Genomic DNA, 25,153 nt, shown 5'->3' with positions numbered 1-25,153 from the left:
AATAAGGAGGCTGGCGCTCTCTAGCAGCTCCTACCAGCCTGGAAAACTGCTAATTAAGACAAAAGCTTTAATAGCTAGTTGATAATCTTTATTTGTAGAAATTTACTCTATGCAAATTACAAAACAATTTTATGTACAAAACGGGCATCCCAACATTAGTGCATAATAAATAAAATCTAGTACACTATAATACAAGTAAAATTGAACTGCATCTAGAATAAAATCCAAACTTTATCTTTGGTTAACTATTGTGAATATAACCATAATTATCTATTACTTTCCATAATCGGCTTTGTACTATTTAATAAAAAGCTATAAAGCACCTCCCCCCATATTACATTGTTCCTAGGACTTAAGTAGGTCAAATATCAGCTATATTAACAGGATACAAGCTCCAGAAAATGGCACCATCTTACGGAAACACCCGTGTATGTGTTTCTTAAACCTTGTCTGTCTTCCTATATCCCCGAGATGCTGCTTTCCTGATGTTCAAGTGTCAGTGTATGCTCTGTACTAAGTCTGATCAACTAAGAATGGACAGAAACTAAGTTATAGAACTGTGGGTAACATGCTTAGAAGAGCAAAAGGATAACCAATCAGAAGTATAAAAAAGCTTTATTGGTGCATATATACAAATTTACAATGTCAGAAACTGGAGAAATACAAACAGCTTTAAGACACAATTTGCTTTTTTCTTCAGTTTAAAGTGACCTTTCCTGATTGTGATACAATAGAAAGTACACAACAGTGAACTGTTTCTTAAATACTGGAATCTTATGGAGAACATATCCACACATAGAAAGAAGGTATATTTCTGAAGTAGGTAAGACGATGAAGACAATACACAGACTGGCTTATTATACTTCTTGCCACATCCTTAGGGGGGGGATTTCTCAAAACCAAGGATCTAAACACCTGCTGCTGCTGCTCCTGCCTGTGTGTAAACATGCCACACCTGCTGCAAAGCCAGTGTTCTAGATTTCAGAGAAGTACTACTACTCTCAGTGGCCATCGGCAGGGACCAACACTTCAGGGGCAGCAGACTTGAGGAGGAGGTCAGAAAGAGATCCTGATGGTAATGCAAGGTAGGACACAGAGCTGCCTTAATTGCACTTGTTCTGGAGTAGAAGGGAGGGAGAGTGCCACACTCGGAACTAAACAAGCCTCTACTGGGCAGGAAAGCCCTTCACGTTTGCCAGCAAGTCCTATACAGAGGTTTCATGCCCATGACTCACATGTTTGACTCATATCTAACATGCTAAGTTTGCCAGTGTGAGAATAAAGACAGCCAGGTCAAAGCAATTCTAATCACCTTATTCCAGCAAACAGAAAAACTACATTTCATAAATGGACAACTTTGTATGCACACGCCCTTGCCCAGGAAATGCGTATGTTCTTCCTCATAACATTTTACAGTTCATTTGACAACAGTTTAAATCTGGTTAAGACTGAACATAAAACAAAACAAAATTAAAACTATGTGCTGGGGGCCATTTTCCTTCTCTTCAGTCTTGCTCGCCAGTCTTCAGGAAGGGCTTCAAAATTAGCATTTCTTTCTGCCAGGCCACTGTGAAAACAATTTGCATGTTATTTCATTGGAAAGAAAGAGAATCGAACTTTTTTTAGAAATTAAAAACTCTAATTGAGGGCTGGAGAGATGGCTCAGAGGTTAAGAGCACTGACTGCTCTTCTGAAGGTCTTGAGTTCAAATCCCAGTAACCACATGGTGGCTCACAACCATCTGTAATGAGATCTGATGCCCTCTTCTGGTGTGTCTGAAGACAACTACAGTGTACTTACATATAATAAATAAATCTTTAAAAAACAAAACAAAACAAAACAAACTCTAATTGAAACTGAAAATTGGATCTCATGCCCATTCAGGAAAATATTTCAAGTTTCTCAGCCAAGTAGCGTGTATATTCATTCTTCATGAAGGACTGTAACTTTAAGACTAAGAGCACGAGGCTCTGCCCACATCTGTGGCAGCACCCCTTACCTCACCAACTGCTGCTGTTTCCACTCCTCAATTCGCTTCTGTGCCGTCGATTCCCGGTCCTCTTCACTGGAACTTGAATTATCTTCTTCATCTAACTCCCGCTGGATACTCTGCCATTTCTTTACCAAAGATGGCATTTTGGTTTTACTTTTCTTTGCCTAAAACAAAGTGGTAGATTAGTGAAATGCAATACTGAACAAGGAAATAGATTTTTACAGTGGAGACTAAGATGTCCCCTGAATCCAAGGAATAAAGATGATACAGGATGCAACCTGAAACACCAAGACTCAGAAGTATCATGGAAATGGTGGAAAGAATGTTAAGTGGTTTGTGTGCAGGTGGTGTAAAATGTTTATTTCTGGTATGACATGACTGGTGCTCTTAAACTCACAGTAGGTGTATTGCCTACACAAGACAGGGCCTGTCATGAAGGGGGCAGGAGTTCATGGGGCCCCATTCTTTCCTGAGAATTTAAATGTTAATAGTTGATGGAGGAAGGAGAGACATTATTTTTGGTGGTATAGTGCTCATGCCCCTTTAAACTATAAAACTCACTGTCATGATATAGAACTAGTCATGGTAGTGCATGTCTTTAATCCTAGTACTCAAGTAGCAGAAGGAGACAGATTTCTGAGTTTGTGGCTAACCCAGTTTACAGAGTTAGATCCAGGACAGCCAAGACTACTCAAAGAAACCCTGTCTTGAAAACAAAAGACATGCCGGGCGGTGGTGGCGCACGCCTTTAGTCCCAGCACCTGGGAGGCTGAGGCAGGCGGATTTCTGAGCCTGGTCTACAGAGTGAGTTCCAGGACAGCCAAGGTTACACAGAGAAACCCTGTCTGGAAAAAAAAAAAGAAAAAAAAACCCAAAAGACATAAAGGTAGAATGCCATGTGTTTATGGGGATTTGTGGGAGAAGAAAAAAAGTAGTAAGTGTATGTGGGCATGCTCAAAACACATTATGTATTAATACATGTACAAGGCTTCATAATGGGGGCCGAGAGATGGCTCAGTGGTTAAGAGCACTTCCTGTTCTTTGCAAAGGAACTAAGTTTGGTTCCAAGCACTCACATCAGGGGTACTCAAGTCCTATAGACTCTCATGTTCTCTCTGGTCTCTACAAGTACCTGTATGTACACAGGCACATATACATACACATAAATAGAAAAATTATTCTTTTATCCATTAGTCTATTTACTTGACATATTATTTTTAAAGAAGTGCTTAAAAATGACTAATTGGGGAAGGAGGGTGGAGGCCCAGCTCAGCAGTTAACACTGGTTGCATTTCTAGAGGACTTGGATTGAATCCACAAATGACCTCGGTTCTAGGATCTACTACCCTGTCTCTGAGCTCCAGGGGTACCAGGATCACAGGTGGTACACAGATATACATGTATGCAAAACACATATATAAAAGTCTTTTTTTTTCCTTTTTTGGTTTTTTGAGATAGGGTTTCTCTGTGTAGCCCTGGCTGTCCTGGAACTCAGAAATCTGTCTGCCTCTGCTTCCCAAGTGCTGGGATTAAAGGCGTATGCCTCCACTGCCCAGCCTTTTTTTCTTTTCTTTTCTTTTTTTTTTAAATATGGAATGCTTCACAAATTTGCGTGTCATCCTTGAGCAGAGGCCATGCTAATCTTCTCTGTATCGTTCCAATTTTAGGGTATGTGCTGCCAAAGCGAGCACCTTTTTTTTCTTTTTAAAAGACAGGGTCTTACTATGTAGCTCTGGCTCTCCTGGAACTTACTATGTAGCCTAAGCTGGCCTCAAACTCACAGAAATCCACCTGTTTCTGCCTTCCAAGTACTGGAATTAAAGGCATATGCCACTACTGCCTGGCAATTTCTTTCTTTTCTTCTTCTTTTTTTTTTTTTTTTGGTTTTTTGAGACAGGGTTTCTCTGTGTGGTCCTGACTGTCCTGGAACTTACTCTGTAGACCAGGCTGGCCTCGAACTCAGGAATCTGCCTGCCTCTGCCTCCCAAGTAATGGGATTAAAGGCATGCGCCACCACCGCCCGGCGGCAATTTATTTCTTAAAAAAGAATTTTGCTATGTGAGTGTCATCACCTTAAACATTTTTTTAACCGAAGACTCACCTTATCTCTCTTCCCTTTTCTCATCTTCTCTGGTGGTGGCCCTTTGGGAGCTGGTGGTGGCGGGGGTGGTGTAGGTGTAGGGGGAGGAGGTGGAGGTGGAGGTGGTTCTACAACAGCAGGCACTGCCACAGTTCCTCGAACCTGAGCTGGCTGCAGTGATGAAGCAGTCACTCCAATTGGGACAGAACATTCAGCATAACTCATAAGTGCAGGTGCCGCTGCTAGTCCAAGGTAATTTGACTGCAGGCTCATCCCTCTGCCCTGATGACCCATTCCTGCTGCCGCATGGCTAACAGATACCGCTTGGTGTGCCATCCCAACAGCTTGGTGTGCCATCCCCACTGTTTGGTGACCTAACACAGGAAACATAAAATGAAACTATAAAAAGGATATACTATAACAAGAGAGAAGGAGAAAGAAACTGGGAGTTAAGTCACAAAATGATTTCAATATACTTTTTCCCTTAAAAATATGGTGTATTTGCTAGCAACAAAACATTAAATTTTATAACTGGGTAGGGTATACGTGTATTTCTTAGTCTAGTACTAGAAATGTAGAGGCAGGTGGATCTCTGTGAGTCTGAGGCCATCCTGGTCTACAAAGCCACTCCAGGTTAACCAAGGCTGTTACCAGAGAAACCCTGTTTCAAAAAACAAAAAATAAAAACAGAAAATGGTAACAAAACCCAAAACAGAAAGAAAACCTTGCAAAAATAAGGATACATGACAAATGTTTAAGGATAGTTTTTAGTAAATAGGAGAAATATAAGTATTTTTAAGATTTACTTTATGCATGTGAGTATACTGTGGCTTTTTTCAGACACACCAGAAGAGGGCATCAAAGCCCATTACAGATGGTTGCGAACTACCGTGTGGTTGCTGGGAATTGAACTCAGGACCTCTGGAAGAGCAGCCAATGCTCTTAACCACTGAGCCATCTCTCCAGCCTTATAAGTAGTATTTTGTTTTCTTTTTCTTTTTTTTTTTAAAGATTTATTTATTTATTTATTTATTTATTTATTTATTATATATAAGTACCCTGCAGCTGTCTTTAGACACCCCAGAAGAGGGAATCAGATCTCATTACAGATGGTAGTGAGCCACCATGTGGTTGCTGGGATTTGAACCCAGGACATTTGAAAGAACACTCGACGCTCTTGCCTGCTGAGCCATCTCTCCAGCCCTATAAGTAGTATTTTCAATCAAAAGCCTTATAACTTTTCAACTCAGAGTATCTAATGCTGAAAACAAATGATAAATTGAGAAAAACCCGCTTTAATCGTGACGCTTACCTGCAGCTATAGCTGACTGGCTATAGAGAACTGGAGAACTACCAATAGTAGCTGATCTCTGAACTACAGCAGTACTAATTTCTGGAGCCTTTCTCTTTACTGCTTTAGTGGATGGAGGACTAGAAGCAGTAGAATCAACTGAACTCTGAAACAAAAACATTCTAGTTAGCACTACAAAATAAATTCTTTTGAAGTAAAGCATGCCAATTACTGTCCAGTCCCCATGACCACTCTGAGTGCCAAAGGCATCATTACCTGGCTGGTTACAACTGTGGTCTGTGTTGAAGGTTTCAAAGGAGTATCCTCCTCTGTTCCGGGGGCAGGAGGCTCCTCACTTCCCTCATCCTCCATTTCTACCTCCTGAATCTCCCCATCTTCTAATGGAGGAGGTGGAGGAGGAGGGGGTGGAGGAGGAGGTGGGGATTCCGGGGGTGGAGGTGGAGGTGGTGGCATTTCCAGAGGTAATGGAGGTTGAAGCACAGGTACATTTGACTGGAGGAGGGTCCAGAATGGAGTAAGTGGCATAAGTGATGAAGAGACTTGACCAGAAAATGATTCCTTACAAAGAGAACCTGGAAAACAAACAGTAGTCAGGAGGAAAAAAACTCAAGACAAATCCTTCAAAGCTAATATTCATCTGAAAGTTCACCTGACCAGTAGAACAGATATCTGTACCAACCTAAGACAACTAGCTAGCTCTCCCATAATCAAAATTTGACTCATTGCAAGCCACTGATGTCACCGAACCACTGGGCAACTCAACTCAAAATTTTCTTCTACGGAAAGGTTGACTCTGAAATACTAGCTGTATTCTTTAGATCCAGAGTTATAAAAAAAATTTAACAATGAGAAACTCAGCCATCCAAATCTGTAATTTGGAAATTGATCTTCTGTGTGTGTGTGTGTGTGTGAAGTATGTGCCTATGTGTACAGGTGCCCTTAAAGACCAGAAGAGGGCATTAAATCATTGGACCCCTTGGGGCTGGAGTTAACAGGCAAGTGTGAGCTGCCTAATGTGATTGGTTAAAGTAGTATATGGTCTTACCAAGTTCAGCCCCTAGAATTTTTTTTTCAAACATGTAATTCAACATATAAGATGGCAAAAATTCTCTGGAGAATCTTTTTGTTTCAAAAATGAAATAAGTGAATTGTATATCTGTAATACTTATTCTGTTTTATTATTATTGTTGTTTCTCAGTAGGCTAGTTAAGAGGGATGCCACAGTAAAAACCCATTCAAAACAACAAAGAAATTCCACCTATTTTAGTAACCTGGATTACTAGTTTTAAAAATTCATTTGCAAGATGCAACTGTGAACCCCCATTCTTTCACATGTGCAGATTGCACGTGCCTAATCATACCAACAGAAAGGGAAGGAGAATCTCATTTCTGCAATGATGAATGAAAGGAAATTTAGGACAAAATGTCAAAGTAAATGATAGCAGATTTTCAAGTGTTCAGAGATACAGAAGATTTGAAACTGCTGTTGCTTTAGCTTGGAAAACTGTTAAATTTTCTCAAATTTCACAAACACTATGAGTGAACGCTGCAGTTTCACTGCTGGATAAAGCTTTGCAAAGATCAGAGAAAACAGGAGGATATACTTACTTGTAGCCTTCCCCATCCCTCTTTATCGTCAATAGGGAGGTTTCACAATATATGGGGCTATTAGATATATATCCCAGGAATGTTGAGGGAATTTTCTCCCTAAAAATCATAGAATTTAGGAGTAGAAGAAACATGAGAAGTCATCTAATTCAACTTCCTCATTTTAGAGGTAATGAAACCCAGGTAAGAGCTCATCAATCTTAGGCTAACAGAGCTATCAGACCAGGCCAGGGGTGAGAGATCAGGCCTGATTCTTGGCCTACTGCTTTCTAGACAACTAAGAATACTTGGAGATGTAGAAGCTTAAGACCTTTAAAATCTAAAATCTCACTGCTGCTACACAGATGTAACAACCTGTCAAAATTTATTCTCAAAACTGAATTAAATAAGAGCTCCATTATGGAAGACTTCAGATCAGGGTGAAGGTCATTCATACTGACAGTGGGTGAGGTAAAGCCTAATTAGCCATAAGTACTCACTTTTTAGAGTGGCTTTGTGAATGGAGCAGATAGGCATAAAAAAATTGTATAAAAATATTGATGATTCACACTATTTTTGTAATTACTGAGATATTCCTTTTTGCTGAAGGATACTAAAAAAAAGATTCACCAGAAAACATGAATGCAGTTTTCAGCTAAAAGAACTATTATGAGTTTTTTCTTTTTTTGTTAACATTTTTTCTTGTATTAGCATCAAGTAATATGAATATAGTTATGTACCAACTTTCAGACAGTAACATTTTAGAAAATACTAATTTTACTAAGTAGTATGCATATAACTATAAATCCTGTATTTTGAAACAGTACATCAAGATTTCAACAGAACAAGGCAATAAAGTAAAGCACTAAACACTAAAGATTATTAAATTAAAAACTAAACTTTCTTCTACTATATTAGCTATACTACATGGAGATTGAACTGCATCAGCCTTGATGACACAGGCAGTTTTGTCTTCAGGTATGCATCTATGACAGTGACATGCTGCATATCAAATAAATGCAAGGGACCACAGCAGGCCAGGGTTAATAAAGTGGTCTGTGACCCAGCAAAAGCAACCAACGTCTAAACCTTAAGTGCTATTCAATTAAACTACATTTGATGAAAGGGCTGTGGATGCTGCTCAGTTGGTAGTATGCTTGCCTATGTTCCATCCCACTGCATAAAACCAGGCACAGAAACATACACCTGTGACCCAGTCCAGTACTTAGGAGGTGGAAGAGGAGGATTGTGACTTCAGAGTCATCCTTAGCTACAGAACAAGTTTCAGGCCAGCCTGGGAACCATTAGATCCTGTGTCCAAAAAAACAAAAACAAAGACAAGACAAATCAAACACACACACACACACACACACACACACACACACACACAATTTAGTAACAAATATAATAACTTGAATCTCAAGCTCCTAAATTTACTCAAACATAAAAGCTGTGTCTCAGACAACACTGACGGTTCTTTTTCTTTTTCTTCTTCATTTTTTTTTTTTTGAGACAGGGTTTCTCTGTGTAGCCACCCTGGAACTCACTCTGTAGACAAGGTTGTCCTGGAACTCAGAGATCCTCCTGCCTCTTCCTCCCAAGTGTCTAGATTAAAGGGATGTTGACACTACCACCCTGCAATAATTTTGTCTTTAGCTTAAGCACAAAAAAGTTAAAGCTGCTTTAGCTGGCATGGTAGCACAAGCCAATAATTCTAACACCTGGTAAGCTGAGTCTAAGCTAGCCTAAAATGCACAATGGGATTCTATTTCAAAAAGCCAAAAGCAATGGGTCTGGAGGGATGGTTGGCACCATAGATAAACTGTTTTGCTGTTCTATCCCGAGGACCAGGGCTTACTTAGATGCCAGCACCCACATCAGGTGGCTCTCGGATGCTTGTAACTCTAAGGTTTCAAGTGATTCAAGACCTTCTTCTGGCCCCCACAGGCACAGAGACGTATAAATAAAAATAACCAAACTTGGGCTGGAGAGATGGCTCAGAGGTTATGAGCACTGGCTGCTTGCTCCTCTAGAGGTCCTGAGTTCAATTCCCAGCAACCACATGGTGGCTGACAACCCTCTGTAATGGGATCCGATGCCCCCTCTTCTGGTGTGTCAAGACAGTGACAGTGTATTCATATAAATGAATCTTTAAAAACAACAACAAAAAAATAAGCACCACAGATGTCTATTGCAACCATGTTACTACTTGTTTATAAATCTAATCCGGTTATTGTTTTTCATATTTACATGAACATTTAATTCTGAGATCCAACAGGATGATTAAAGTAATTACCAACAGCTTTTGTTATGTTCTAAAATTAGAACTAAATTAAGCTTAAAGATATTGTGAGAAATTCTAAGTTCAAAACTTTTTCTCCGTAAGTATTTTTTTTTTTTTGAGTCAAGGTTTCTCTGTGGATACCTAGCTATCCTGGAACTCACTCTGTAGATCAACCTAGCCTTGAACTCAGAGATCTACCTACTTCTGCCTCCTGAGCACTGGGATTAAAGGAGTTTGCCACCACTGCCCAGCTCCCCCTCAGTATCTTAATTAATAGGCAGTCATACTTTACTCACAATGAAGAAATATCACCTCACCTTCAGACATGATGCTCTATTATATACTGAACATTGAATGAGAAGTAAAAGTAACTTATTTGATGTCAGACAGTGGTGGTGTGCGCCTTTAATCTCAGCACTTGGGAGGTAGAGGCAGGAGGATTTCTGAGTTTGAGGCCAGTCTGGTCTACAGAGTGAGTCCCAGGACAGCCAGGGCTACACAGAGAAACTGTCTTGAAAAACCAAAAAAAAAAAAAAAAAAAAAAACCCACACAACAACAAACAAACCTTAACTTATTTGATTCCTTATGGAACTTCACAAATGCTAAGCATATACTATTACCTCTGGACTCCCAAGTTTTCTTTTAAAAAAATTACATTTTATGTGTGTGTGTGTGTGTGTGTGTATTATTGAAAAATTTGGTTCTCTCCTTGCAGCTTGGGGTCCTGAACTCAGATCTGATGGTTTGGCAGCAAGCACTTTTATCCACTGAGCCATTTTGATAGCTCTCTCATTTTTCTTTTTATAAAATACAGTCTTAAGGCCAGGTATGGTGACTTATGCCTTTAATCCCAGCACTTGGGAGGCAGAGGCAGTAGATCTCTCTGGTTGGCCTACATACTGAGTTTCAGAACAGCCAGAGCTACACAGTGAAACCCCGTCTCCAACCCACCCCAACCTCCAAAGGGAAAAAAAGGACAGTTTTAATCATTGCTTTGCCAACAAAAAGATGAACATATTAATATATTATCATCTTTATAACTTTAGAAGGGAACACTATTGGTTTTAAATCCTTTTGGCCTTGATATAAGATTGGATTTTATTTAGACTAATAAGTTCATCAGGAATGTAAAAGTCAGTTTTATCAATGGTTTCCTTCTAATTTCAACTTTTATTGTAAAGAATTGTTTTCAGGTAAGAACGGCTCAAGGTTTACCTTTTACCATACAGCACCAACTGTGTCATCCATCAATAGGATAAAACAACTTAATGCTTGACATTAAAGCATTAAACAAACAAATAGAACACTGTTAATTGTACAGTATCAACTAAAGGATATATAAAAACAAGACACTGTAGGCGAGAATCCCAGTTGGTGGTGTATACCTGCAATCTCGGCACCTAAGGGGTAGAGGTAGAAGGAGCATGAGTTCAAAGTCACACTTTTCTTGTCTGTGTAGGAAGTTTGAGAAGAGTCTGGGGTCTGTCTCAAAAAGCTAAGACAGTGGAGTAGTCAGGAATAGAATCACCAAAGTCAAGCCTCAGTTCATTATCTACTAAATAAACAAAGAAGCTCTAACCTGTTATTAGAAATATTGTCACTCACTGCAAAAGTCAAGTTCTGAAATGAGATAGAGTAAAACTCCTTCCTTTTGCTATACTCTAAAATTACCATTATAAACTGTGGATTTTAATTTTAGTTGAATTGGTATTATATCTAGGCTACTTAATGATGTTAACAAATCATTTGGGACATGATTACAAACTTTTTGACAGGAGCGAGAAACAAAGCACTTTTTTGTGTGTACTGGAAATCTGTGTGTGTGTATGTGGGGTGGGGGGTAAGGTGGTGTTCCACCAGGCTCTCCTCAAATTTGAAATCTTCTTGCCTCAGTCTCTTACGTGCTGATAAAATGATCTATGTGACCACCATGCTGATTAAGTCAATTAGAAGTTTTGAGTCCTTTTGTAGTGGACAGACCATGATTAGCCTGCACCTCTGGAAAGTGTCCTTGATCAAAAGGGGTATGGCATTTTTAACAATAAAGTCACAAATTATACACATGCTCCAGGAAGTTACATTAGTGAATGACTTAGAATAAAACCTAGTACCATCTGCTTTCTTTGCAAGGCTCACAGCATCTTCCAGCCACTGCAATGGTATGTCTGAACCATGGCCAAGATCATGGACAGCCCCAGAAGTGTTAGCAAGGTGAATGTGGTGCTGGGCATGGAAGCCTGAGTAGTGGTTAAGCAGGCACAGAATACAGTTGGGACAGAATGGCAGTACCTCAGTCATTTCACTGAAATAATAAGTGTGAGTGAGTGTGTGAGTGTGTGAGTGTGTGTGTGTATTCCAATAATCTTCTTGCCTTCAAATGTCACTTTAACAAATAGCTAACAGTCTTTTTTGGGAGGTGTGTGGGAGACAGGGTCTTGCCACAAGTCTCCTGGCAACATCAGACATAATCACAGGAGGCCCAGACAGGAAGATCTCTTGTTTAAGGCCAAAATCTGGGTTACAGAGTGGTATCTTATCAAAAACAACCCAAGTAGTGGTAGGAATATGTGCTAATCCTGAGTTTACTTCCCAGTACCACTAAAAACAGGAACGAAGGAAGAGAGGGAGGTAAGAAGGAAAGCAGAGAAAAAAGACTTGGCAAAAAATGTATTTTCTTTTATAAATTGTCAAAGTCTGTGAGTCTTTTGAACAGCTGACTAGATCTCAGGATAGACTAAGGAGCCCATTTACTTATTTCAACGAGGGGCGAGGCACCCTGGAGAGATAGCTAATATCCCTGGACACTTCTCCAGATGAGTTGTGGCACCCACTCCACACCTCACAATCACCTGTGATTGTGAGGAAGTCTGACTTGCTCTTCTGGCCTTTGAGGTGCTGAGCACCAGGCACACACAATGTAGATGGTGCAAACATGACATCTAAGATCAATCCATACCAATCATGTTTTACAAACAAACAGAAGATCTAGTTGTGGCTGCAGTCTACCCTCACTCGGGAGGCAGAGCAGATGAGTCCTGAGTTTGAGGACAGCCGGGTCTACATAGCAAGTACCAGACCACTGACACAGTGAGACCCTTGTGTGGTGTGGCTCGGAATCCCAGCAGTATTAATTTAAACACAGAAGGTGGATCAAGTCCAGATCAGTAAACCTGACCTCATCAAGCAATTTCAGGTCTTAGTGAGAGAGCCTTTCAAAAAATGTGTCTGGCTTCAGAGGAGTGAGAAACTGGTAGGTTTCTGCTTGGGCATTCACAGACAGAGGAAAAAAAAAAATCACAAAACCACTACAATTCCTCTAGGACCATCTTAAATGGGAAGTTTTACCCATTTCTAATCAGACTATCTAAAATACCACTGACAAACTTAAAACTGCTAGAACAGATTCTATTTCTATAGCCTTTCTTCCTATCACTAGTGAAAGTCAGAAATGAGGCCAAAATATCAATAGTTGTATAAAATGAAAAACAATCCTTATTTTTACTTCATAGATCTGGAAAATCCAACTACTCAGCCCTCTGTATAGTGTTCCTGTCTTTCTCTGTTACATGTTACATGAAAGAAGTGTGGCTATCTTTCTTTCTTTCTATTTTTTTTTTAATATTTTTAAATTTTTTTATGAGTTCACATGAGAAGAGGGCATCAGATCCTGTTACAGATGGTTGTGAGCCACCATGTGGTTGCTGGGAAGTGAACTCAGGACCTCTGAGAGAGCATCCAGTGCTCTTAACCACTGAGCCATCTCTCCATGAATTATTTTTGTTTGATAAATAAAATTTGTACTTATTAACAGAGTACACAAAACATGTTCTACTTAATATTCAGTGCATGAAATATTTTAAGATCAGAAGATAAGGCTTTTTTTTTTTTTGGTTTTTGGAGACAGGGTTTCTCTGTGTAGCCCTGGCTGCCCTGGAACTTACTCTGTAGACCAGATTGGGCTCGAATTCAAAAATCCACCTACCTCTGCCTCCCAAGTACTAGGATTAAAGGCATGCACTACCACTGCGCAGCTGTATTTTATTTTTTTATTTTGATGGCAGACTCTGACTTAATTCCTTTTAGCTAACTCAGGTGTTCTCACAGTTTAAGTTGGACTTCAATTAGCATATGCTATTCCTATCTATAAATTATCCTATAATAAAAAGACTGATATCCTTTTCTCTAAAACTGTTGTTGTACTGTCTTACCTGTGGGATTCTCAGAGGATTCTGTAGAGTTTGGATCAGTGCAGGTTTTGTCTTTCACGGTCAGCTTAGGAAGACTCTCATCTCTAACTTCCTGTGCTTGGCTTTCTTCCTCCTCCTCACCATCTGGGAATTCCCACTGAGACTCGCCCGACTGTTCGTTTACATAGAAATATCGTCTATGATCCCTAAATCACAAGAAAGAAAACACATGTTTTAAAATCTGCTCTCCTACAGAGACACTTCCATTGGTCCTGTCCCAGGACAGCAAGCAGTCTGCTCTCACAGGGACGAACCTCTTCTTATGGACTGCTATTCACAAAGGCAACAAAGAGCTTTGACAATTGTGGATGGAGAACCCAGGATAATTCAAAGCTATTTGCACTGCCAGCAGCTCTGTGAATACAGCCCTTAGCCCTCTCCAACAGATGACTTAGAAATCATTTGTTTTGTTGGTTTGTTCTTTTTTTTTGCCAACGTAAAACCGGGTTTCAAGTGTCATTAATGAAGGGACTCAATTGCCTAGAGCACTAATTTCCCTTCCACAGAAGAGAACATCGAAGTGAAAGGTGACTCTTCCCCTCTTGGACCGTGGAATTCATTTCAAATTCTTGATATCAAACACAGTGAAAGCTAAAGAGAGGGAGAGGATCTGGGAGCTGAAAAATAAAAGAGCAAAGATTTCAAATAACGAAAAAAAAAATCAAGAAAAGCCAAATATAAAAAGAAATGTTTTCATCTGACCTGCTGGCAGAGGATAGTAATCTTGTTCTTCATTCACTTCTTCAGTCACGAAGCTTTCCTTAACTTCACCGAGGTTAATCAGGAGTAGTTGCTTCCAGAGGTCCTGTAAAGCGCACAGAGCTCTCGCATGCGCTTAACCCCCAAGCCCGCCCTACTCCGTGCAACACTCTGGAGAGTAAAAACCGGCTTTGTCCAATCTTGGGAAAAAATCTGTTACATGGAACACTTTTAAACACTGCTTTTTGTTTTTCCGAATGTGTGGCTGGCCAAAATCTGCTTGCAGGTGCTTTGCCTGCCCAGCACCACTAACTGCAGCTGCTCAGTCTCCAGACAGGCTGTCATGGCGTCAGGTGGTGGTGATCACAAATCATGTCTGAGATGTCAAAGGTGAAAGGTGAGAAGGGGAGAAGAGTGCGTACCTGTCCCAGTGGCAGGACCAGCCTTTAGGAGTGGCGTTTATTTCATACTGTTTTAGCTGTTCTGCAGCATCCTGAAGCTTTCGTTTTAGGTAATTTCCATTGAGAGCCCCTTCCCGCCAGTCTGCAATTCGAGTCTAGAATCAACAGAGAATTAATTAGGACTCACACCAGGAAACAGAGGAAAAAGGGACTCTTAAGACTGTATCACTATGCTCTAATGGAAGAACAGACCAAAGAGGCAAAGAAATTTCATCTTAATTAAAATGTATGTCTATTAAGGTGGTATTTGCTTTGATTAATAAAGTGTTACTACCTGGGGCTGACAGTTCAAATATGAAACCAAAGATAAAATTGCAAAACACATTTAAAAAAAAAAAAGATTCACCGGGCAGTGGTGGCGCATGCCTTTAATCCCAGCACTTGGGAGGCAGAGGCAGGCGGATTTCTCAGTTCAAGGCCAGCCTGGTCTACAGAGTGAGTTCCAGGACAACAGAGAAACCCTGTCTCCAAAAACAAAAACAACAACAACAACAACAAAAAAGGATTATTTAAAGGCAAGAGTGGTACGTGCATTTGATCCCAGAAGAGGCATGAGGATCTCTGTGTTTGAACATCTACACAAAAACCCCAGGGCTGCCAGGACTCTGTGTCAACCACTCCCCCACAAAATGATGTTATTACTATTGATTAGGTGTACATGTCTTTTGTGTGAGTGTATGATGTGCTCCGAGTGGAGGTTCAAGGACAACTCTGTAGAGTTGGTTCCCCACATTATGGGTTCTGGGAATCAAATGAAAGTCATGTAGCTTCCAGCGCTAGCATTTAAGGTCACTGCCAACATCTCAATTCACTCTGTATATCAGGTTAGCCTCAGACTCAGACATTTACTTGCCTCCACCTTCTGGATGTTAGGATTGAAGGTGTTCATCACCACTACCTAGCTACAAAATGTACTCAATATAGAATGTCATTCAAACACCATTTATGGGCTATGAAGATAGGTTGGTTATTAAAGTGCTTGCCACAAGTACCAGGACAGGAGTTAAGATCCCCAGACCTGAAATAAAAACCAGGCAAGCACTGTGGCTCCCCTGTAATTACAACACTCAGAAGGTAGAGACAGGGAACACCCGGAGCAAGTCAGCCAGATAAAGTAGCTATACTGGCAAGGTTTGGATTCAACTGAGAGACAGTGAGTGCCTCACTCAAAGAATAAGGTGAAGTGCAATGAAGAACAATTCAATTTGATCCCCCACATGCATGCATGCACAAATACATAAACATGAATACAGGAACACTACACATACATTAAAACAAAGCAAGGGCTATCAAGAAAATTGGTTTGGCAGTAACCCCAAGTTTGGTTCCCAGCACCCATGCCAGGTAGCTTACAAATGCCTTTAATTCCAAGTCAGGGGACCTGGGATTGTTTTCTGGCCTCTGCAGGCATCTGATATGGCATACAGACACATGAATAATATAAAATTTCTATAAAATATAAGTAGTTTTTAATCTCAGCACTTTGGAGACAGAGCCACGAGGATTTCTGATGCTCTGTATAGTAAGCTCCAGGCCAGTTATGGCTACAAATAAATCAAAAATAAGACAAGAACAAAAACAAAATGTCATGTACACCCAAACCACCTGCATTACCTCAGTCTGTAAGAGCAGCATGTGAAAGTTGGAGATGGACTGTCTATTAATCCCGAGGAATTCAAATTTACTTGTCAGGGTATTTGCCAGTTCTCCAATCTGAAACTGAAACAGAGAACAGAAAAATTAAACACCAAACTCCAGCACTCCTACCTATACTACGTACAGTCTTCCATTTATTATTGCTGGTAGTAGGATTTATTGTCTACATACAGATGATCATAACTAGTTATGTTTAGGCTTCTAATTTATAAACTTCACATAAATAATAGATTAAATACCCTCGTACCAAAGGAAGATAAGTGAGATAAGAATTTATTAGTAGGGTTTGTAATAATCAGTATCTATATATTTTATATCTATATAGAGATAAAGCAAAACATCTAAATGTGACACATGGCAAATGTGTCAATTATACCTCAAAATAGCTACAGGGAAAACATCTTAATTGATATTTTACTATCATTTACTTATACTAGCCACATGCAGAAGCTGTAAAATTCCCCTCCCACTCCTTTCTACATGGCTGTATAACACACTAGTGATCAAAGATCTTTAAAAATACTATGCTACAGTTTTTCACAACAAATCAAATTTAAAGAGCCTCATTGAACCAACCAGACTAAACTTTTAAGAAACAAATCTGTCTATACTCAAGATGCATATACATTTTTGGTCATACTCCTCAATAATAAGCCAGGTGTGGTAGTAAAAGCCAATAATCTTCTCAAGAAGTGTGAGCTCTGAAGGAGTAAGTTCTAAGCTCCACAATGATACTGTCTTAAAGAACCATTCAAACAATCATACACATATGATACATATACCTATGACATGTACAAATCAAAACATAGTACTAGGTATTATAAGCAGCCTAAGGTGATTTAATGAGTATGAAGGATGAGCATTCATTCAGTTATGTACAAATGTTTTGATTTACAAGAAAGACTCAAACAGTTCAGATTTGGTTGTATCTAATGGGATCCTGGTTATAAATCATTTATGAACCAGAGATTTCATTATGAGGTTACAAATGCAATTAGAAACAAATTTGCCTTTGTTTAAAGACAAGTATTTCACATAGGAACTAAATCTTTTCCTCTCTTTAGTACTGAGAAGCCTATATTAGTAGATTCACTCTATCCAGCAAAAGCCTAATCTCAAAGAAAGTAAATATTAATAATTTTCACATAATTTCTCAGCATCAAAGTTTTTATTCCAGCCTTAAATGAAATCTTTTAATCTAACAAAGTGAAAATCTTAGGTTTGGACATAGTAAAATTTATCATTTGCTAACAGCATTTCTAGTAGTTTAATGACTGAACCTATAATCCTGGCACTTGGGAGACTGAGGCGGAGGACCCTGAGTTTCAGGCCACCTCAGCAGATGCAGCAGACCCGTATCCACCCGAGTGAGGCCCCACACTCCGTACTTTCAGGTCCTGCTCTTCCTCCACTTTAGGTGCTATCTGGACTTTTATCTTCTCAGAAGACTCTTCTACTTCCGTTTCTTTGTCTGAATTTTCATCTATTTTTTCGGAGTCTTCAGCACCAATTGCTACAAAACAAAAAATTAAATTAATTTAATTAATGAAATTAAGTCCATGAAATTAAGTCAAAACAATTTCAAAAACATTTTATTCTCTTTGCAGGAGATACCTGAAAAATAGTATCACTACTCTCACAATTTCTTACAAAAGCTAAATATCATCTTGGAATAAATGGGATTCTTGACTAAATTGGGTAACACAGGAGGACAGCTTTTAGAACCGGAGGAGCACCAATGTTAGCTGCCAGGCATGGGGTGGGATGTCTGTTATTCTAGCACATAGGAAAAATAAGGATCCCAAATTTCAGGCCAGTATGGACTACATAGACTAGCCTGCCTCAAAAACCTCACCACCATCCAGTCATGGTGGCACACTACAACATTTTGGCAGAGACAAGTGAATCTTTTTGAGTTCAAAGCCAGCCTGATCTACATAGGCCAGTACCAGGTCAGCCACAGCTACAGAGACATCTAAAAAAAACCCACCCCCAACCCCATCCAACTCATTCAGCCTTCCTGAAGTGGCTAAGATCTACAATCATCAAGATTCATATAGTTGGACTAGAGGGATAGTTCAGTGATTAAGAGCACTGACTGCTTTTCCAGAGGTCCTGCGTTCAATTCCCAGCAACCACATGGTGGCTGACAACCATCTGTAATGTGTCTGAAGACAGCTACAGTATACTCATATATATAAAATAAATAAATCCTTAAAAAAAAAAAAAAAGATTCAGAGAGCAGTGGTGGCGCACGCCTTTAATCCCAGCACTTAGGAGGCAGAGGCAGGCTGATTTCTGAGTTCAAGGCCAGCCTAGTCTACAGAGTGAGTTCCAGGACAGCTGGGGCTACACAGAGAAATCCTGTCTTATAAGACAAATAAATAAGATTCATATGGTTGTCTACACCTATAGTACCAGATACTCTGGATGGGAGCAGAGGAGATATGCCTGAGCCCTAATGTAAGGTTCTGGGCCAGTTGAAGCAACCTGGCCTAGACCCCTTCTCTCTCTTTCTCCCTTCACAAGGCTTCACAAGTGGCATGGGAGCACACCTATGACTCCAACACTTGAGAGGTAAAGGCAGGAAAAATCAGTTCAGCATCACCAAAAAGTACTTAGGGAACCCCAGAACATCCAGGATATATACAGCAACTACAGTCTACAAACTCCAAGATAAAACCAAATAAAACTTATAATAGCATCTCACCTTGTACAGCAGGCTAGCCTGAAACCTATGCTCCTTCTGCTTCTCAAGTATTAAGTGTCAGAATTATAGATGTGGACAGCAACACCTACTCTCAGGCTTTTTGAATTGTAATTGAATATTACGAAAAATAGAAAAACAAAAACAAAAACAAAACAAAACAAACAAAAATATTACGAATGTGTGTTACATGTCCATGTGCTACTATGCACATATGGAGGTCAAAGAGTAATTTTGTGAAGTTAGTTCTCTCTACCTTTATGAGTACCAGAGACTGAATTCAGGTCATGACTAAATTTTTGGGCAGTTAGCACCTTTACCCAGGGACCCATCTCCAGCCCTTATTTTTCTGCTTTTCAAATGATCTGAAACAAAATCTATTAGTCTGATTTATTGACTTATAACAATTATACTCTAGAAATCTATCTAGTGGCAGGTATAACATCAATTTTGAGTATCACTATATTTCTGACTACAAGGTTTTGTAGCGCAATTCAGCAAGATTTATCAAGTTATACAAGTGTGAGTACTAAGTCGCCAAGGCAGGTTGTTGTGGCTTTCTTTGGGCAGAAGGCAGATGGGTGGAAAGAGCCTGAAGTGGCCCCAGTGACAACTGACGGTGAAATGGTGAAGATCTAATGGACACCTAACCGATGATCACCAAGCTATAGAGCCTGAACAATGCATACAGGCCACTTAGCAACTTCCTCAGTGTGAGCAACCCATAGATCATGGAGTTAGCCGGGTCATTTCACCAGCCCTCAGGGTCAAGACAAACTTTCCTATCTTCCAGCTGAAGGAATTTCAAGTTAGAAGAGACAAGTGCCTTTGAGAGCAAGGCTGTAGTTCTCCTAGTCCCTTGCAGTAGCTTCCTTTCACAGATGATAAAATATTTGATGGCAATGTCATCAAGGAAAGGAAGCAGCAGGGCAGTGGTAGTGCACGCCTTTAATCCCAGCGCTTGGGAGGCAGAGGCAAGGTGGGTTTCTGAGATCAAGGCCAGCCTGGTCTACAGAGTGAGTTCCAGGACAGCCAGGGATGCACAGAGAAACCCTGTCTCAAAAAACCAAAATAAATAAATAAATAAAGGAAAGGAAGCAAGGATTCAAACAGTTTATAGAAACATCACTGGCCATCCTCTGGCACAGAATGAATTTTTCTTAACATGTTTTTATAGGATTAAATAGGTAAAAGCTATATCCCATCTAAAATAAAGCATGCCTGAGTTTGGTGAGAAGATACGACTATTAATGACCAATTAAAAAGCTGCAACCACCCCAGCGTGTGCAGACACTGCTACAATATGCCTTGGCTATAGCAACATTCACTCACATGCTCCCATTCATTTTATTTTGTTCTGGCTTTTATCTTCCTTTTGGCCTATAATTCCTTTCACATGGAAGATTAAGGAAGAAAATCTTTATATTCTATATAAAACCAAATCTGTATACTAAATTGATGGTTAAAAATTTATTTTTCAAGAAAAATTGAGATGCCATACATGCAACCAAGGATGAACACATGCATGGCCAAGACATGAATAACTAAGTATCTATAGCAACACTAAAATGTGCAAGTTTATTAGAGCACCATATACTGTTGAACACCTTGACGAATACAGTGTGAACAACAGAAAGAATAAAGTAACTAGAATCCTAGAATCCAGCTTCATCTGGATCTCTGTACCTGTCATCAACCTTCCAACTCATAACTCTTTTGATAGTGTTGTTCTTTAGTTTTACCAGGGACAGATTGTTAGACACAAACGTTTGCGTAGTTTCAAAGTTACAAATACAGACCAGCACCTGTATACTACTCCAAATCTCTTTCTGTTGCTGTTGTTCAACACCACTATATCAAAAATTAATGTCAGTACATATAATTACAGTTTTCATTCATTTTTGCACTGCTGCATAAAATTCCATAATATAAGCAGAAAAACATGAGACATGAAGGAAGCTTCATTTCCAGAATTTTTGCCAAATAATAAAAGCACCATCTCCCTGCTATTGCATAAGAAGAAGGCTCATTACCCACACAGGCCAACTCCAGTGTCCTGTGCTCCCAGGATGCTCAGTGGTAATAGACATTTCTTGCCTACTTCAATTCCTAGCACAAGAGAGAGGGAAGGAGAGAACGCTAGTTTTATAGAAGTACAAATTACCAGTTTCTCCATTTTCTGGAGTCTCTCGTCCAGTTTTACTAGAGCTTCGGCTGGTGGATTCTGGACTGGTAGCTCGAACAAACATCTTCCATTTTCCTCTTTTAGACATAATCCTACGCATTCCATCCTGAGATGCTGGCTGGCTGACGTCAGAACGTGGACTAGACCCTGACACACTACCATCTCCTTCTTCCAAGGCTCGTAATTCTGCCTACAAAGAATACAATGATAAAGTTAGCAAGACATTAGCACTCATCTGCAGTAAGTCTGTGAGTAACAAGCACTAGGGCTGCCTTTGTTTAGTAGTTCTGAGAAACAGTAGCATTCGATCCAGTTTCCTTCACAACTCAACACTATGCTCTGTGCTCAATATGCTTCTGCAATTAATAAATGTTCATAATGACATTAACATATTTTGATGGGGCAGTTTCTAGAGATTTACAAACATACACATAATAGAAAAAAATTATATTATTATTATTATTTTTTGCTTGTTTTTTTTTTTGAGACAGGGTTTCTCTGTGTAGCCCTGGCTGCCCTGGAACTCACTATGTAGACCAGGCTGGCCTCAAACTTCATACTGGACTTTTTAAAGATAGCAACATATGAGTACTCCAAAAGCAAGGGAAAATGACAAAAAAAATCTTTTAAAGAGAAATAAAAATCGGGCATGGTAGAACATGCTTGTAATCCCAGTACTCAGGTCTCAGAGGCAGGAAGATCATTAGAGAGAAGGTTCGGTAGTTATGAACACTTGTTGCTCTTGTAAAGAATGTGGGTTTAGTTTCCTGCACCCACATGGTAAGTTCACAATCATCTATAACTGCAGTTCTTGGGATCTGATGCCCTTCTGATCTTTGCAGGCACTAGGCATGCATAAATATACACATAAAAAAATAATAATCTGGGTGTGGAGGTATATACCTTTAATACCAGTATTTGGGAGGTTGGAGATCAGCCTGGGGACAAAGAGTTCCAGCACAGCCAGAGCTGTTACAAAGAGAAACCCTGTCTTGAAAAACCATCAGTTGCTGGGCGGTGGTGGCGCATGCCTTTAATCTCAGCACTTGGGAGGCAGAGGCAGGCGGATTTCTGAGTTCGAGGCCAGCCTGGTCTACAGAGTGAGTTCCAGGACAGCCAGAGCTATAGAGAAACCCTGTCTCGAAAAACCAAAAACCAAAACAACAACAACAGTCAATCAATCAATCCTCAAAAAGAAATGGTATAGATGAAGAGATGAGCAAAAGAGAAGTTCAGTAAGTGCAACAACAGTATTAACAGTACTATGTTTTTAATCTATGATGATTAATCACCCCTGTCCACTGGACTGACTTTGGAATAACCTACAAGACTCACCTTTGGCTATGTTAGTAAGGGGCCAACAGAGAAGTTTAAGGGAAGAAGACCCACTTTGAATGTGGGTAGTACCCCCAGATACAGCCCTGCTCACAGCCACACCTAAAGCAAATCCTTCTTCCTTAGGCTCACCAGTCATTTTGTCCTGGTAAAGGTAGCTAATAAATCTGCAAAGCCTTACTTTTTTCCTTTCCAAAGCTAGCTCCAGTTCAAGGGTATCTTGCTCCTCCTCTTCCTCCTCCTCCTCACTTTCTCCAGACTGAACGACACTGCAAAGATCCTCCTGAGAAGGGTCTTCTGTGCTATCCATCATAACTTCCGGTGGCCTTACACTCGGCCCCGCCTCCTCTGCCGCTGTGCTCGCTTCCTTAGCCTCTGACACGGGATCAGCTTCTTTACAAATTACTTTTCTTCTCCATCTTTCTTCCTCCTCTTTTACCCCTTCAGGCAGTAAAGGAGCGAGCAATGCGGCTGCCACCCCTTTCCTCTCCTCCTCACTGTTGGAAAGAGCTTGGATTCCTTCATTCACTTCCTATGAAGAATAAAAGCAATGAGTCAAAACTCTCCAAAAAAACAAACAAACAAACAAACAAACAAACAAAAAAACAAAAAACCCCCACACAATCCTCTTAGATTATTCAATTACTTGTATTAACTAACTTCTTAATTACTGGATGATCACAAAACATCTGTACCATGTACATGCACATGAAGGAAGCATTACGAAGGCAGTGGTGGACCACAACCTACTATTCTCTGGATATCAAAAGGGAAGCTAGGAGGAAGCAGAGGCAGACATGGCATAAGCATTTTGTCAACATATGACTAGATAAATCTTCATAATCCTCTTTTATAAGAGGAATTTACGGGCTGGTGAGATGGCTCAGCAGGTTAAGAGCAGCGACTGCTCTTCTGAAGGTCGTGAGTTCAAATCCCAGCAACCACATGGTGGCTCACAACCACCTGTAATGAAATCTGACACCTTCTTCTGTGTACTCATTTATAATAATAAATAAATCTTTTTAAAAAAAAAAGAGGAATTTACAAGGTTTATTTATTTAGTTAATGTACACTGTCACTGTCTTCAGACACATCAGAAGAGGGCACCTTATCCCATTACAGATGGTTGTGAGCCACCATGTGGTTGCTGGGAACTGAACTTAGGACCTCTGGAAGTGCAGTCAGTGCTCTTAACTGCTGAGCCATCTCTCAAGTCCCAAAGTTCATGTTTCAAAGGGATGAGAGGAAAATAAAATGTGAGATGGGCATGAAAGTGCAAACTTAAATGCTACCAATCTGTGCGTCACAAGAGTGAAGACTGTAGAACTCATCCTCCGTGAGGACAGCCAGTCTCAAAAACAAAACAAAAATGTTTAATTAATATATTTAAGTTGGTGGGTGGTGGTGGCACACACTTTTGATCCCAGTATGTGGGAAGCAGAGGCAGATAGATTTCTTTTGAGTTTGGGGTCAGACTGGTCTAAGCTAGAAATCAAGTTCTAGGACAACCAGGGATGTTACACAGAGAAACATCTCAAAAAACAAACAAAAAACCACACATACATATATTTTTGATATGTATATCAAACAATAAGTTTGACACACATATATGCATATACACACATGCATGTGTATACATATATATGTATACACACACACACACACACAGGGTTTGAGATTTCATCTACTGGAATACTTAAGCTTCCTAGAAATGTAAAGATTACTAAGCAGGCGGTGATCTCATGTAACCCAAGCTGGTCTCAAATTTGGCATAGAGCAAAGGATGTCTTTGAAGTTTGTACTTTGGGGATTTGCTTAACATGCCTAATAGGATCCTAAGTACTGGTGTAGGGTAGAGATGGGGTGGTATAGTTCACTCTGAAAATCAAGATTAGATTGTAATTCAATACACAATTCATAACTGTCTCTAAAAAATGCTATTTACTTTTCTTACTGGAGAGATTAAATGCTTAGTTTTCACTAGTATGGGTTGAATAGCTCTAATCAAAAATAAAAAATTATACCAAAACAGCTTTGCTAGAATATGGTAAGTAGACTTGATTATGTATAGCACTACAGTAAAAATGTAGGTCAGGCTTCCAAACGCCATAACCCTTTAATACACTTCCTCATGTTGTAGTGACCACAACCATAATGTTATTCTGTTGCTACTCTGTACCTGCAATTTTGCTACTGTTATAAATTATAATGTAGCTGGGTGGTGGTGGCCCACGCCTTTAATCCCAGCACTTGGGAGGCAGAGGCAGGTGGATTTCTGAGTTCGAGGCTAGCCTGGTCTACAGAGTGAGTTCCAGGACAGCCAGAGTTATACAGAGAAACCCTATCTCGAGAAAAAAAAAAAAGAAAAGAAAAACAAACAAAACAGACAAACAAATTATAATGTAAATATCTGATAAACAGGATATTTACTATGCAAAGCCTGAAGGTTAAGACCACAGGTTAAAAACTGCCGATCAAGCAGAAACTAATGGGGGAAGCTGAAGTTGTCAGCTGGAGTTCCCAACTGAATCTTTTCTCTTTGGTTGAGCTTCCCATGGCTGAATTTCCAATCTCCTGTTGCCACTGCAGGTTTTTTTTTTTTTTTT

General features: G+C 39.9%; 1 protein-coding gene and 1 non-coding gene across 2 annotated transcripts in view; both read right to left on the bottom strand.

The window, feature by feature from the left end:
- Positions 1–596: 596 nt before the first annotated feature.
- The window catches only part of Fnbp4 (formin binding protein 4), a 31,320-nt gene continuing 6,763 nt past the window's right edge, over positions 597–25,153 (bottom strand). Inside the window, exons 7-17 of the mRNA XM_031370902.1 lie at positions 22,729–23,079; positions 21,192–21,402; positions 17,709–17,833; positions 16,279–16,383; positions 14,626–14,759; positions 13,466–13,650; positions 5,641–5,957; positions 5,386–5,530; positions 4,095–4,447; positions 2,000–2,157; positions 597–1,567 (exon numbers count right to left, since the gene is read on the bottom strand). Coding sequence (XP_031226762.1) covers positions 1,477–1,567; positions 2,000–2,157; positions 4,095–4,447; positions 5,386–5,530; positions 5,641–5,957; positions 13,466–13,650; positions 14,626–14,759; positions 16,279–16,383; positions 17,709–17,833; positions 21,192–21,402; positions 22,729–23,079 — 2,175 coding nt within the window. The 3' untranslated portion in view covers positions 597–1,476. The remainder of the gene's footprint in view (positions 1,568–1,999; positions 2,158–4,094; positions 4,448–5,385; positions 5,531–5,640; positions 5,958–13,465; positions 13,651–14,625; positions 14,760–16,278; positions 16,384–17,708; positions 17,834–21,191; positions 21,403–22,728; positions 23,080–25,153) is intronic.
- Positions 3,578–3,684, bottom strand: LOC116092642. Its single transcript, XR_004119384.1, has one exon. It is a non-coding gene; the product is annotated as a U6 spliceosomal RNA (small nuclear RNA).

This window comes from Mastomys coucha, unplaced genomic scaffold (genome assembly GCF_008632895.1).
Source record: "Mastomys coucha isolate ucsf_1 unplaced genomic scaffold, UCSF_Mcou_1 pScaffold15, whole genome shotgun sequence".
NCBI lineage: Eukaryota > Metazoa > Chordata > Mammalia > Rodentia > Muridae > Mastomys > Mastomys coucha.
Note: the sequence above shows the minus strand (reverse complement) of the source record. Positions and strands in the feature narration are given on the sequence as shown.